Below are 14,637 nucleotides of genomic sequence, written 5' to 3' on the forward strand. Positions count from 1 at the left end.
TCTCCCACCCTCCTCGCCTTTCGTAAGCTCCTTAAAACCCACCTCTGCCGTCAGGCATGGGGGAACTGAGATATTCTTTCCCCCTAGGCCTTTACAATTCTATGCATGGTATGTATGTATGTATGTCTGGTTTTTATATTAATGGGTTTTTAATCGTTTTTAGTATTAGATTACTATTGTACACTGTTTTATTGTTGCTGTTAGCTGCCCCGAAAGTCTCCGGAGAGGGGCGGCATACAAATCCAATCAATCAATCAATCAATCAATTTAAAAAAAAAAAAAAAATTAAAATTAAAATAAATTAAAATAAATTAAAATAAATTAAAATAAATTAAAATAAATTAAAATAAATAAATTTTTTTTTTTGGTCCTTCTTTCCAGACACCGTTCCCTGGGAGGGATTAGACGGCCCCACCATCAAAGATCGCATCACCTCTGGCCAGTGGTTGGAAGCCGATGTCAGGCTTCCCAAGCCTTATTACGACATGGTGAAGACGGGCCTGGAATCCAGATCCAAGCAGCGCACGATGAACCTGCAAGATATACGCTACGTCCTGAAGAACGACTTGAAGGTATAAAAGTGGAGGGATTCAATTTAAACTGCTGTCTTTAAGTTGCCAAGTTTGGAGACCGTTGGTTTAAAGCCTTAGCAAGACCACACCTAGAATATAGAGTAGAGTAGAATGGAATGGAATAGAATAGAATAGAATTTTTTATTGGCCAAGAGTGATTTGACACACAAGGGATTTGTCTTTGGTGCAGCTGGTGGTGGTAGCCAATATCGTAGAAGACAGGCTCAAATTACAGAAAGACCTAGACAGACTAACACAGTGGGCCCACACCAACAAAATGATGTTCAACATCGACAAGAGCAAAGTCCTTCACCTAGGCAGAAAAAACCCTGGACACACATACAACCTGGGAGAAACCCCTCGTAGCAGTAGCGACTGCGAAAGAGACCTCGGAGTCCTGGTGGACAATCAACTAAACATGAGCCAACAATGTGCAGCAGCAGCTAAAAAAGCCAACACAATCCTAAGCTGCATCAACAGGGGAATACACTCCAAGACCAGGGAAGTCTTAATACCACTCTACTATGCCCTGGTCCGACCACACCTGGAGTACTGTGTTCAGTTCTGGTCACCACACTTCAAAAGAGACATTGAAACTCTGGAGAAGGTGCAAAAAAGAGCAACCAAGATGATTAAGGGACTGGAAACCAAGACTTACGAAGAGAGACTGAGGGAACTGGGCATGGATAGCCTAGAGAAAAGGAGGGCCAGAGCGGACATGATAGCAGTCTACAAGTATACGAGGGGATGTCACGGAGAGGAGGGGATCACTTTATTCTCCAGGGCACCAGAGGGCTGGACGAGGAACAACAGCTAGAAGCTGACCAAGGAGAGATTCAACATGGAGATAAGGAGGAACTTCCTGACGGTCAGAGCGATCAACCAATGGAACAACCTACCAGCGGACGTTGTGAACTCCAACACTCTGGACATTTTTAAGAGAAGATTGAATTGCCACTTGACTGGTGTACTATAGGGTTCCTGCTTGGGCAGGGGGTTGAACTCGATGGCCTTCATGGTCTCTTTCAACTCTAACAATAGATAGATAGATAGATAGATAGATAGATAGATAGATAGATAGATAGATAGATAGATGGGTGGGTGGGTGGGTGGGTGGGTGGGTGGGTGGGTGGGTGGATGGATGGATGGATGGATGGATGGATGGATGGATGGATGGATAGATAGATAGATAGATAGATAGATAGAAAGAAAGATAAATATGCTCTCAGTGTACATAAAATAAAAGATACATTTGTCAAGAATCATAAGGACAAGACTTAATGATAGTCTGAGTACAAATAAACATCAAATTATATTAGGAACCAGTCAATATAAATCGTAAGGATACAAGCAACAAACTTACTGTCATGCAGTTATTTGTGGAGGGGATGGGTGATAGGAATGAAGAGAAGACTAATAGTAATAGTAACGTAGCCTTAGTGAATAGTTTGACAGTGGTGAGGGAATTATTTGTTTAGCAGAGTGATGACATTCGGTGGAAAAATGTTATTTTATCTAGTTGTATTATTATTATTATTATTATTATTATTATTATTATTATTATTTATTAGATTTGTATGCCGCCCCTCTCCGAAGACTCGGGGCGGCTAACAACAATATAAAAAGACAATGTAAACAAATCTAATATTAAAAGACAATCTAAAGAACCCCAATTTAAAGAACCAATCATACATACAAGCATACCATGTATAAATTCTATAAGCCTAGAGGGAAGGGAAAATTTCAATTCCCCCATACCTGATGACAGAGGTGGGTTTTAAGGAGCTTGCGAAAGGCAAGGAGGGTGGGGGCAACCCTGATATCTGGGGGGAGTTGGTTCCAGAGGGATGGGGCCACCACAGAGAAGGCTCTTGTCCTGGGTCCCGCCAAACGACATTACTTAGTCGACGGGACCCGGAGAAGGCCAACTCTGTGGGACCTAACCGGTCGCTGGGATTCGTGCAGCAGAAGGCGGTCCCGGAGATATTTGGGTCCGATATTCTGTATTGTTGCGCAGTGCTCTGTGGCGTCGTTTGAAGGTAGGAGTTGAAACAGTTTGTGTTCAGGATACGAGGGGTCTGAGAGATGCATCCAGTTTTCATTACTACACTATAAAAAAAAAGATGTTGAGACTCTAGAAAAAGTGCAGAGAAGAGCGACAAAAATGATTAGGGGACTGGAGGCTAAAACACACGATGAACGGTTGCAGGAACTGGGCATGGCTAGTTTAATGAAAAGAAGGACCAGGGGAGACATAAGAGCATCTGCCAATATTTGAGGGTTTGCCACAGAGAGTAGGGGGTCAAGCTATTCTCCAAAGCACCTGAAGGCCAGACAAGGAATAATGGATGGAAACTGAACAAGGAGATATTCAACCTGGAAATAAGGAAAAATTTCACGACAGTGAGAACCATCAACCAATGGAACAGAAGTTGCCTTTGGAAGTTGTGGGAGCTTCGTCGCTGGAGGCTTTTAAGAAGATATCTGTCAGAAGTGGTGTAGGGCCTCCTTGCTTGAATCGGAGGTTGGACTAGATCAGTGTTTTTCAACCAGTGTGCCGCGAGACATGGTCAGGTGTGCCACGAAGCTCAGCTTCCAAGACCGGAAGCTGAGCTTCATTCTTTGCGCCTTCCTTCTTTGCGGCAGATGAGCTTTGGGGTCCAGGGGGAAGGCGCCGGCAACAGCGGCATCGGACAGTAGCCAGGGCCGGCGGCTGCGAGTGGGAGCTCCAGGTCGGAGGCACCGGCACCGGCACCGGCAGCGCCCCGCCCAGCTGGAGCTTCCCTGGTGGGGGCAGCGACAAATGTCCTTTGAAAGAGAGAGATAGCAAGAGAGACAGAGAGAGAGAAAGAAAGAAAGAAAGAACGAAAGAGAGAGATAGCAAGAGAAACAGAGAGAGAGAGAGAAAGAAAGAAAGAAAGAGAGAGATAGCAAGAGAGAAAGAGAGAAAGAAAGAAAGAAAGAGAGAGATAGCAAGAGAGACAGAGAGAGAAAGAAAGAAAGAAAGAAAGAGAGAGATAGCAAGAGAGACAGAGAGAGAGAGAAAGAAAGAAAGAGATAGCAAGAGAGACAGAGAGAAAGAAAGAAAGAAAGAAAGAAAGAGAGAGATAGCAAGAGAGACAGAGAGAAAGAAAGAAAGAAAGAAAGAAAGAGAGAGATAGCAAGAGAGACAGAAAGAGAGAGAGAGAAAGCAAGCAAGAGAGAGAGCAAGTGAGGGGGGAAGGAGGGAGAGAGAAAGACAGAGGGAGGGAAGGAGGGAGAGAGAGCAAAAAAGAGGAAGGAAGGAAGAGAAAGAAAGGGATGGAGAGAGAGAGAAAGAAATGTGAATTATGTGCCGCAGCTCAAAGAAGGTTGGGAAACACTGGACTAGAAGACTTCCAAGGTCCCTTCCAACTATGTTCATCAAATTTAAGCATAAGAAATTATTAATGGACCTCTGTGTACACAAAGGGTTTATTTATTGTTAGAGTTGGAAGGGACCATGCGGGTCATCAAGTCCAACCCCCTGCCTAAGCAGGAACCCTATAGCATCCCAGCCAAATGGCAGTCCAATTTCCTCTTAAAAATGTCCAGAGTATTGGAGTTCACAACGTCCGCTGGTAGGTTGTTCCACTGGTTGATCGTTCTGACCGTCAGGAAGTTATTATTTCCAGGTTCTCTCCTTGGTCAGCTTCCAGCCATTCCTCGTCCGGCCCTCCGGTGCCCTGGAGAATAAAGTGAAGTCTCTGTGGCAACCCCTCGTATACCTGTAGACTGCTATCATGTCCACTCTGGCCCTCCTTTCCTCTAGGCTACCCATGCCCAGTTCCCGCAGTCTCTCTTTGTAAGTCTTGGTTTCCAGTCCCTTAATCATCTTGGTTGCTCTTTTCTGCACCTTCTCCAGAGTTTCAATGTCTCTTTTGAAGTGTGGTGACCAGAACTGAACACAGTACTCCAGGGGTTCTGCTAAACAATTCTTCATTTTCCTTTAGTTTTCTTTCTCTTTCTCTTTTTTTTGCAGGATTTACTAGAATCTCGCAAGCACCGTCCCGGGGAACATATGGAACCACCCAAGCCTGAAATTCAACCCAACATTAATATTTGTTTGCCTTCCGCCTCGGCTTTCGAGATTAAGAAGCCAAGATCGCAAGACGAAAAGGCTCACGTAGGTTCGTGTCTTCTTTGAGGCCGAGAGGCTGGTCATAATGTGAGCCCGGAAATTTAGAGGTGTGGGGAAAAAGATCTCTGCTTGGTGAGGTTTCTCCACTGCTCAGGAATTCTGAAATGGAGGGGTAAATTTGGGGGGCGGGGGATGTTAGCTCAGCAGATGTTAGTAGGTGCAGTAGGCTATTTTGAGCCGGAAATTGGGGTAAATTGCAAAGTCCAGCAACTTTAGGCAACTCAAATATATTCTGCTCAAAAAACCCAAATATAACTGCTCAAAAGAATAAAGGGAACACTCAAATACAAGAATGGTGGAAGGTCTTAAGCATAAAACGTATCAGGAAAGACTTCATGAACTCCATCTGTATAGTCTGGAGGACAGAAGGAAAAGGGGGGACATGATCGAAACATTTAAACATGTTAAAGGGTTAAATAAGGTTCAGGAGGGAAGTGTTTTTAATAGGAAAGTGAGCACAAGAACAAGGGGACACAATCTGAAGTTAGTTGGGAGAAAGATCAAAAGCAACATGAGAAAATATTATTTTACTGAAAGAGTAGTAGATCCTTGGAACAAACTTCCAGCAGACGTGGTTGGTAAATCCACAGTCACTGAATTTAAACATGCCTGGGATAAACATACAGTGATCCCTCGATTTTCACGGGGGTTACGTATCCGCGATATAGTGGTGCGGAAGTAAAAACACCATCTGCGCATGCGCACCCTTTTTTCCATGGCCGCGCATGCACAGATGGTGGAGGCGTGGAGCGACGAAAGTGCGGAAGCCGACAAAGATTGCTTTGAATGTCAACTGCCCCCGCCCCCCCAGCACCCGCTCGCCCGCCGTTCGACGCTCGCCCGGCCGCTCTCTCTCTCGCTGCTCGCCCGTTCGCTCGCTGCTCGCCCGGCCATCCGCCGCTCGCTCGCTGCTCGCCCGGCCACCCGCCGCTCGCTCGCTGCTTGCCCGGCCACCCGCCGCTCGCTCGCTGCTCGCCCGGCCATCCGCCGCTCGCTCGCTGCTCGCCCGGCCACCTGCTGCTCGCCCGCCCTTCGCCCGGCCACCCGCCGTTCGCCCGGCCACTCGAGAGCAAGAGGGGGAGAGATAGAGAAAGAGAGAGAAGGAAAGAAAGAAAGAGATGAGAGAGGGAGGAAGAGAGTGTGAGAGAGGAAGAAAGAGAGAGAGAAGAGTGGAAGGAAGAGAGAGAGAAATGATAGAAAAAAGGGGAGAAAAAAAGAGAAATGAGAAAATGATTGAAGCAGAGAATGACAGGAAAGAAAGAGAAAGAGACAGAGAAGTGACTCTTGGTGATGACGTATGACGTCATCGGGTGGGAAAAACCGTGGTATAGCAAAAAAACCGTGGTGTATTTTTTAATTAATATTTTTTGAAAAACCGTGGTATAGCATTTCGCGAAAATCGAGACCGCAAAAATCGAGGGATCACTGTATATCCATCCTAAGATAAAATACAGGAAATAGTATAAGGGCAGACTAGATTGACCAGGAGGTCTTTTTCTGCCGTCAGTCTTCTATGTTTCTATTTCAAATAACACATCCTAGATCTGAATGAATGAAATATCCTCATTGAATACTTTGTTCTGTACAAAGTTGAATGTGCACAACAGCAGGTGAAATTGATTGTCCATCAGTGTTGCTTCCTAGGTGGACAGTTTGATTTCACAGAAGTTTGATTTACTTGGCAGTTACATTGTGTTGTTTAAATGTTCCCTTTATTTTTTTTGAGCAGTGTAGTTACGCCAGGTGAATCGAGTAGCTTCTTAATTTCTTTGGCTCTTGCATCCACGTAGAGGCAGCTGTGGTGTGTGTGTTTATATGTGTTTGTGCATACAATGAAGTTGATAATGACCCCGCCAAGTTCTTGTAAGAAACTGGAAAAGGTGCAAAAAAGGGCAAGAAGAATGGTCAAGGAAATGGAGCCACTTCCCTTATGAAACCAGGTTGCAACGCCTTGGTCTCTTCAGCCTTGAAAGACGGCATTGAAGGGGTGACTTGATCGAAGGGTATAAAATCATGCATGGGATAGAAAAGGCGGATAGAGAAAAAATATTTTCTCTATCACCCAATACTAGGACGAGGGGGCCCTCCCTAAAGCTCATAGGTAAGAAAGTGAGGACAAATCAAGGGAAATATTTCTTCACCCAGAGGGTCCTTGGTTGATGGGATTCCCTTCCAGAAGAGGTCGTGACAGCTGTCAGCCTGGAGAGCTTCAAGGCAGGATGAGACAGATTCATGGATGCCAAGTGTATCGGTGGTTATTGAAACGGATGTCCATGTGCCGCCTCTATGTTGGGTGAGGCAGGCAGGGTTCCCTTGGGTCCCATTTGTTGGGGGTCCAGAGAAAGGGAGGGTCTTGCCTTCTCTTTCTGCTCAAGATCCCCATGGACAATTGGGGGGCCACTGTGTGACACAGAATGCTGGACTCGATGGGCTTTGGCCTGATTCAGCATGGCTCTTCTTAGGTTCTTATGATACGAACCCGATACTTCTATCGGGATACTTCAGAATAGAAGCAAACTAGAAGTTTGAAGAAACCTCCTCACAATTAGAACAGTTAATTAATGGTTGTAGCTCCAGAAGTTGTGAATGGCTCCAACACTGCTAAGTGTAGATGTAATGGTTAAGGCACCAGACTAGAAAGTGGGAGACTGTGAATTTTAGTCCTGCTTTGGGCATGAAATCCAGTGGGGGGGATTTGGGGCCAATCACCAGGAGACTCTTGAATTCTGGTCCTGCCTTAGCTACGAAAGCCAGATAGCTGACTTTGGGCCAGTTTTGGAGACCGTTGGTTTAAAGCCTTAGTGAGACCACACCTAGAATATAATAATATAATTAGTAATATAATTCATTAGATTTGTATGCCGCCCCTCTCCAAAGACTTGGGGCAGAATAGGATAGAATTTGATTCTGAGAAATTTGATTGAATATTCATTCATTCATTCATTCATTCATTCATTCATTCATTCATTCATTCATTCATTCATTCATTCATTCATTAGATTTGTATGCCGCCCCTCTCCGTAGACTCGGGGCGGCTCACAACACAATAAAAACAGTTCCTGACAAATCTAATAATTTAAAATTTAAAATAGTAAAAAAAAACCATTTTTAAGCAGACATACCTACAAACATACCATACATAAATTATATAGGCCTGGGGGAGATATCTCAGTTCCCCCATGCCTGACGACAAAGGTGGGTTTTAAGGAGTTTGCGAAAGGCAAGGAGGGTAGGGGCAGTTCTAATATCTGGGGGGAGCTGGTTCCAGAGAGTCAGGGCCGCCACAGAGAAGGCTCTTCCCTTGGGGCCCGCCAACTGACATTGTTTACTTGACGGGACCCGGAGAAGGCCCACTCTGTGGGACCTAATCGGTCACTGGGATTCGTGCAGCAGAAGGCGGTCCCGGAGGTAATCTGGTCCGGTGCCATGAAGGGCTTTATAGGTCATAACGAACACTTTGAATTGTGACCGGAAACTGATCGGCAACCAATGCAGACTGCGGAGTGTTGGTGTGACATGGGCATATTTGGGAAAGCCCATGATTGCTCTTGCAGCTGCATTCTGCACGATCTGAAGTTTCCGAACACTTTTCAAAGGTAGCCCCATGTAGAGAGCGTTACAGCCGTCGAGCCTCGAGGTGATGAGGGCATGAGTGAATATTCACATACTTCCATCGCCATTCTCACTTCGTTCTCTCAGCCAGGAGTTTCACCGTGACCAGATGCGCCGTGTCCTCACCGGAGAGCAAACCCGCCGTCGCCCAAGTGTCCGAGCCAGTTCTCCGCACGGCCCAGTCGACCCCCTTCTTGAACGAAGAAATCCAGATCTCCGAGCACGTTCTCCGCACGGTGCGATCCCGACCTTTCTTCGACAGGCACTCGAAAGACGCAGAGGAGGACAGCAATGCCAACTTGAGCTTATCCAGCGTGCAAATCAACGAGATCTATACCTGCTATCCGGACCTGGTGGGTGAAGAGACCGAGGGGGACGACGAGACCTCCAGAACCGATCAGGACCCGGTTTCCCGACAAGAATCACTGAGCTCTCCCGGCGATACGGCCGACCTCTCTTCCCCTCGACCGGGCGAAATCCCGGACCGCGAGGCGAGCCTCTCCTCGGAGGCCGAAACAGAATACAGCCACGAGGACCGGAACAGCATCTCAGCGATGAACGGCGAGGCGGTCAGGAGCGCCCGCGACAAAAACGAGAACGTCCAGTCCCAGTTCGATTACAAAGTCGGCAAGTGTGTTCTAGACCTCAAGATCTGCCAAACGTTGCTCCAGCAAGCGACGGATTCCCTCTCCCGCACCGAAAGCAAACTCGACGGGCTGGAGTGTCCCGACAAACCTCGGCAGGTCTTTCAAGGGACCCAGGCGAAGGAGCCACTTCCCGCCGGAATTCCTGCCCGGGGCTACTGCGAGAAACTGGAGGGCATCTTTAGAAATATGAAACCTCGCTTACCTGGTGACCACTGCCCCTTGCCGTGGAAGGCGGTGGGTCCTCCAACGGAGAACTATGTGCCGCCGCTGTTCCGTGTCCCGGCAATGTACAGATCCCCGGTGATCCAGTCTTACCAAGTGGCCGAAAACAGGCCCAAAAGTGACAACCAAAGCCAGGATACCACATACTGGAGCGATTTTGGATCGGAAACAACCAAGACTGCAATCAGTCCAAAGGGAATGGAGCCGAACGATCAGGTAAAGTGGCGGGACCCAGGGGAAGAGCCTTCTCTGTGGCGGCCCCGGCCCTTTGGAACCAACTCAGGAGGCTCCAGATTGCCTCCTTATCCATGTGGTTTTTCAGCTCTTGTCCCCAGGTGTGACCTTCAGGAGGAAGAAGAGTTGCCAACTTCGTCGAGGCAGCTCCATGCTGAACGGGATCAAAGCTGCCGATGGGTGAGTGTGGTTTCCTCAATCCCCAGTTGTAGCACAAGAGAAACAGGGGCCTGGTGGGCAGAGGAAAAATGCAGCTATGGGGTGTACATTGTGCCTAGAAAAAGAAATCTATTTATTTATTTATTTATTTTATTTATTTATTTTTATTTATTTATTTTGTCCAATACACAATACATATTGAAGAGGATAGACATGAGGTATTATATATAAAGAAAAGATATAAAAGTAGAGGAGAAGATATATGAAAGGAAGAAAAGATGTATGATATATGAGATAAAGAGAGACAATTGGACAGGGGACGAAAGGCACACTAGTGCACTTATGGACGCCCCTTACTGACCTCTTAGGAACCTGGAGTGGTCAATCGTGGATAGTCTAAGGCAGTGTTTCCCAACCTTTTTTGAGCCGCGGCACATTATTCATATTTTCAAAATCCTGGGGAACATTGAACGGGGTGGGTGGGGGGGTGGGCGGATAAAGAAAAGTTTGGACAAAAAAAAATATCTCCCTCCCTTTCGCTCTATTTCTCCCTCCCTCATTCTCTTCCTTCCCTTCTTTCTCTCTCTCCATCCCTCTTTCTTTCTTTCTTTCTTCCTCTTTTTTGCTCTCTCTCCCTCCTTCCCTCCCTCTATGTCTTTTCTCTCTCCTTGCTCTCTCTCTCTCTCTGTCTCTCTTGCTATCTCTTTCTTGCTTTTTTCTCTCTTTCTTGCTCTCTCTCTCTTTCACTGCCTCTTGCTATATGTCTCTTTCTTTCTCTTTGCCTCTCTTGCTATCTCTCTTTCTTTCTTGCTATGTCTCTCTTTCTTTCTCTTTCTCTGCTTTCTCTGCCTCTCTTGCTAAGTCTCTCTTTTTCTCTTACTATGTCTCTCTTTTCTCTCTCTTTCTCTATCTCTCTTTCTCTGCGTCTCTTGCTGTCTCTCTTTCTCGCTCTCTCTGCCTCTCTTATATGTCTCTCTCTCTCTCTCTCTCTCTCAGCTGACTGCAAGCGGGAGCCCTGCAAAAGGGGGAACCCTTTTCCAAGGGCGCACCCGAAGCCGCGGCCGCCCCCCCGCGCCTCTAGCCCCCTCGCACCCTTGGCTACTCGCCGCTGCCTTCGCCGAAAGCGCTTTTGTCCCGGGCTCTCAGCGAGGGGGCTGCAGGAGAGGCGGCGAAGGCGATCTCTCTCGTTCTCCGGAGGCTGGCGAAAGTGATTTTCAATGTCGGGGGCGCGGGCCGGCGCTCTCTCTCCCCATCCCCCTGCCAGCTTACTTTGAATGGGGCAGGGGGAGGGGGGAGAGCGCACGCCGGCCCGCGCCCCCGACATTGAAAATCACTTTCGCCAGCCTCCGGAGAACGAGAGAGATCGCCTTCGCCACTGGTTGGGAAACGCTGGTCTAAGGGAGAAATGTTGGGGGTTAGGGGTTGACACTACTGAGTCCGGTAATGAGTTCACGCTTCAACAACTCGATTGCCAAAGTCATATTTTTTACAGTCAAGCTTGGAGTGATTAATATTAAGTTTGAATTTGTTGTGTGCTCTTGTGTTGTTGCGGTTGAAGCTGAAGTCATTGACAGGCAGGACGTTGCAGCATATGATCTTGTGGGCAACATTTAGATCGTGTTTTAGGCGACGTAGTTCTAAGCTTTCTAGACCTAGGATTGATAGTCTGCTTTCATAGGGCATTCTGTTTCGAGTGGAGGAGTGAAGGGCTCTTCTGGTGAAGTATCTTTGGACATTTTCCAGGGTGTTGATGTCCGAGATGTGGTATGGGTTCCAGACAGATGAACTGTATTCAAGGATGGGTGTGGCAAAAGTTTTGTAGGCTCTTGTGAGTAGTGTGAGATTGTCGGAGCAGAAGCTGCGTAGGATCAGGTTAACAACTCTAGAAGCCTTTTGGCGATATTGTTGCAGTGGGCTTTAGCACTTAGGTCATTTGATATGTATGTATGTATGTATGTATGTATGTATGTATGTATGTATGTATGTATGTATTTATATTTATTTATTTACTTACTTACTTACTTACTTACTTACTTACTTACTTACTTACTTACTTATTTATTAGATTTGTATGCCGCCCCTTTCCGTAGACTATTAGTATTCCAAGGCCTTTTACTGAGTGGGGGTTGGCTGTGAGGGGGAAAGAGTCTAATTCTTGTGGTGTATTGGCTCACTGCCAGGCTCTCTGGCCACGGACTTTGAGCTGGGCCATCTGGGCACAGCCGGCCTGTGTGGCTGCAGGAGGAGTCAGAGAGCGAGACAGAGGAAGAGGGGAGAGTCTGGGTGTGAGGAGCCTACAGAGGCTATAGATCCCCTAACTGGGCATTTAGATTTAGGTTTAATTGGATTTGTATGCCGCCCCTCTCTGAGGACTCGGGGTGGCTATAGCATATACAGAAAGCAGAAAAACAGTAATAAACGATCCAATCAATAATAAATTTAAAAGGCGAAAGATGTATACGATCTGAAGAGAACCAGAGTATGGAAAAAAGTTTAAATGTGGATCTTCGAAATTACTACAGTTGAGCTGATATTAAAACCAGAGACCTTTCTTCTAGGCATAATAAATCAAAAACTTTAAAAAGACACTATTATTTAATACAACATATGATTACTGCAATTAGAATTACAATAGCGCAAAATTGGAAAAAAGAAGAAACACCATCAGAAAGAGAAATGATAAAAAAAATATACGACTGTGCAGAAATGGACAGATTAACCCCAAAACTTAAAAACAAAGAAGAATCAAAATACTATGAAATTTGGAAGAAATTCTGACTGGGTCGATACAAGAAAAAAAAATAATGGTAGTAAATAAACCAGTTGTTCATAAAATCAATCCGAGACACAAAATTAAGATCAAATCAATCTGACTTTAGATTAATTGAATGATAGAACAAATGTTTGACAACCGCTGATGCCATAAGATGTGTATTGAGATATATACATACATACATACATACATACATATATATATGTATCAATTGTTTAGCTGAAATTTTAAAATTAAGGAGACTAGGATGGTTCTGGGTTGGGCCTAGAGGCAAATAGGAGCTGTGACGTTCCTTCAATATACCAGGGTGATCCGACATAAATATATATATGTACTGGTCTATAAAAAACCCAATGGCAGCCTAGGACATACTATCTACCAAAAGAAAACCCATACCAACCGTTATCTAAATGCACACTCACACCACCACCCCGCACAAATCACCTCAGTGGCCAAAACTCTCATCACCAGAACCAAACGCTTAGCTGACCATGAGCACTTAAAAACTGAATTGAACAAACTCAAAGATGTACTAATTTCTAATGGATTCAAAGAGAAAACAATAACAAACCTAATCAATAAAGAGACACCCCCCAAAAAACAAGAGCAAGAACAGGACAATGGCACCACCATCCTTCTTACATCAAAGGCACCACGGATAAAATTAGTAAAATTCTACAAAACATAACATCAAAACCTCATTTTGCACTAACCAAAAAATATCTAATATCCTAAGGAGCCCCAAAGATAAAATCCAATTAGAATACCAAGGTATCTATGAAATCCCTTGCAAAACATGTGCAGCCACATACATTGGACAAACTAACCGAAGAGTGAGCCAGCGCATGGCAGAACATATGAATGCAGTCAAGAAACAGGAGAAGACCTCCTCCCTTGTCCAGCACATTAAAAGAACAGGGCACGAAATTGACTTTGAAAAAACTAAATTACTCCACAAAACAGAGAATTTATATAAAAGAATCTCTCTAGAAGCTATTGAAATTGAAAAAAGATCTTTTTGTTTAAATAAACGGGATGATACCTCACGTCTGCCAGAGATTTGGAAACCAGCCTTAAACAAAATAAAAACTTCATTATAATCAATATGTCAATCCTTTAATTATTATGATTTTAGAATTTTATATTTGGAAATCAGACTTAAACAAAACACTTCATAATCTTCATACCATTCCTTCTATAACCATGATTACACCAACCAATCAGATCACGGAAGCATAGTCACCCAATCTATTTGCTACATTCAAAGCAAATCTCCACCCCCACACTACATGCTAAGAAGGAATGTCAGTTGCTAATATTCATTTGCAAAAACACAGAGATTGGAACTCCAGCCTGATGATGGTAAATGTGATTTTACCGAAACGTCGCATAGACATGCAAAACATTACACAGGGCAAAACCCGAACTCAGAACAATCTACATATATATATATATATATATATATATATATATATATATATAAAGAACTGTGTGGCTAACAGTTCAACGTGGAATTAGGGGCAGCTCTGTATATTTTGTGGAATGATACAACATCATATGCCTGCTCTTTTTAATCTTTGTATTATAATAAAAAATTATTTAAAATAATAATAATAATAATAAATTTAAAACAATCCTTAAAAGTTCGGATTTAAAAAAGTCTATCATCCACAATTCATTCGACAATCATACTAAAAAAAAACACATTAATTGGTCAGGGGGGAAGATCTAAAAACCCCAGGCCTGGCAGCAAAGATGAGTTTTTAAACTCTTTCAGATGGCAAGGAGGGTGGGAGCAATGAGACTCTCTGGGGGGGAACTGATTCCAGAGGGTTGGGGCTCCCACAGAGAAGGCTCTACGCCTAGGTCCCGCCAGCCGACATTGTTTGGTCGACGGGACCCTAAGGAGACCAACTCTGTGGGACCTCACTGGTCGCTGGGATTCATGAGGCAGAAAGTGGTCTCGGAGATAGTCTGGTCCTATGCCATGTGCAGCCACCAGCTGGGGATTTGCCAGGGCCTGAGGACGAGGAGATAAGGGATCCGATTCTGAATGCTCGGGTGAGAAGGATGAGGGGCGGTCAGGAGCAGGTGAGAAAGCTCAGAAACAGGAAGTGAGCACAGCTGTGCATAGTCAGCACTCCCGGAGAGTATTTAAGGGGAGGAGTTTAGAGGGTGCTCTTTGCAAGAAGTGAACCTTCGTGCCTCCAGAGGAGAAAAACCCGTGAAGAGTGTTTTGGCCTGACAAACCTGGATTAA

General features: G+C 45.1%; 1 protein-coding gene across 1 annotated transcript in view; it reads left to right on the plus strand.

Annotated features, from left to right (window-relative positions):
- The window catches only part of TEX14 (testis expressed 14, intercellular bridge forming factor), a 125,353-nt gene that overhangs the window by 41,716 nt on the left and 69,000 nt on the right, over positions 1-14,637 (plus strand). The window contains exons 12-15 of the mRNA XM_070735410.1: positions 382-572; positions 4,573-4,720; positions 8,431-9,428; positions 9,535-9,626. Coding sequence (XP_070591511.1) covers positions 382-572; positions 4,573-4,720; positions 8,431-9,428; positions 9,535-9,626 — 1,429 coding nt within the window. The remainder of the gene's footprint in view (positions 1-381; positions 573-4,572; positions 4,721-8,430; positions 9,429-9,534; positions 9,627-14,637) is intronic.

The sequence above is a fragment of the Erythrolamprus reginae genome, chromosome 1 (genome assembly GCF_031021105.1).
Source record: "Erythrolamprus reginae isolate rEryReg1 chromosome 1, rEryReg1.hap1, whole genome shotgun sequence".
Lineage (NCBI taxonomy): Eukaryota > Metazoa > Chordata > Lepidosauria > Squamata > Dipsadidae > Erythrolamprus > Erythrolamprus reginae.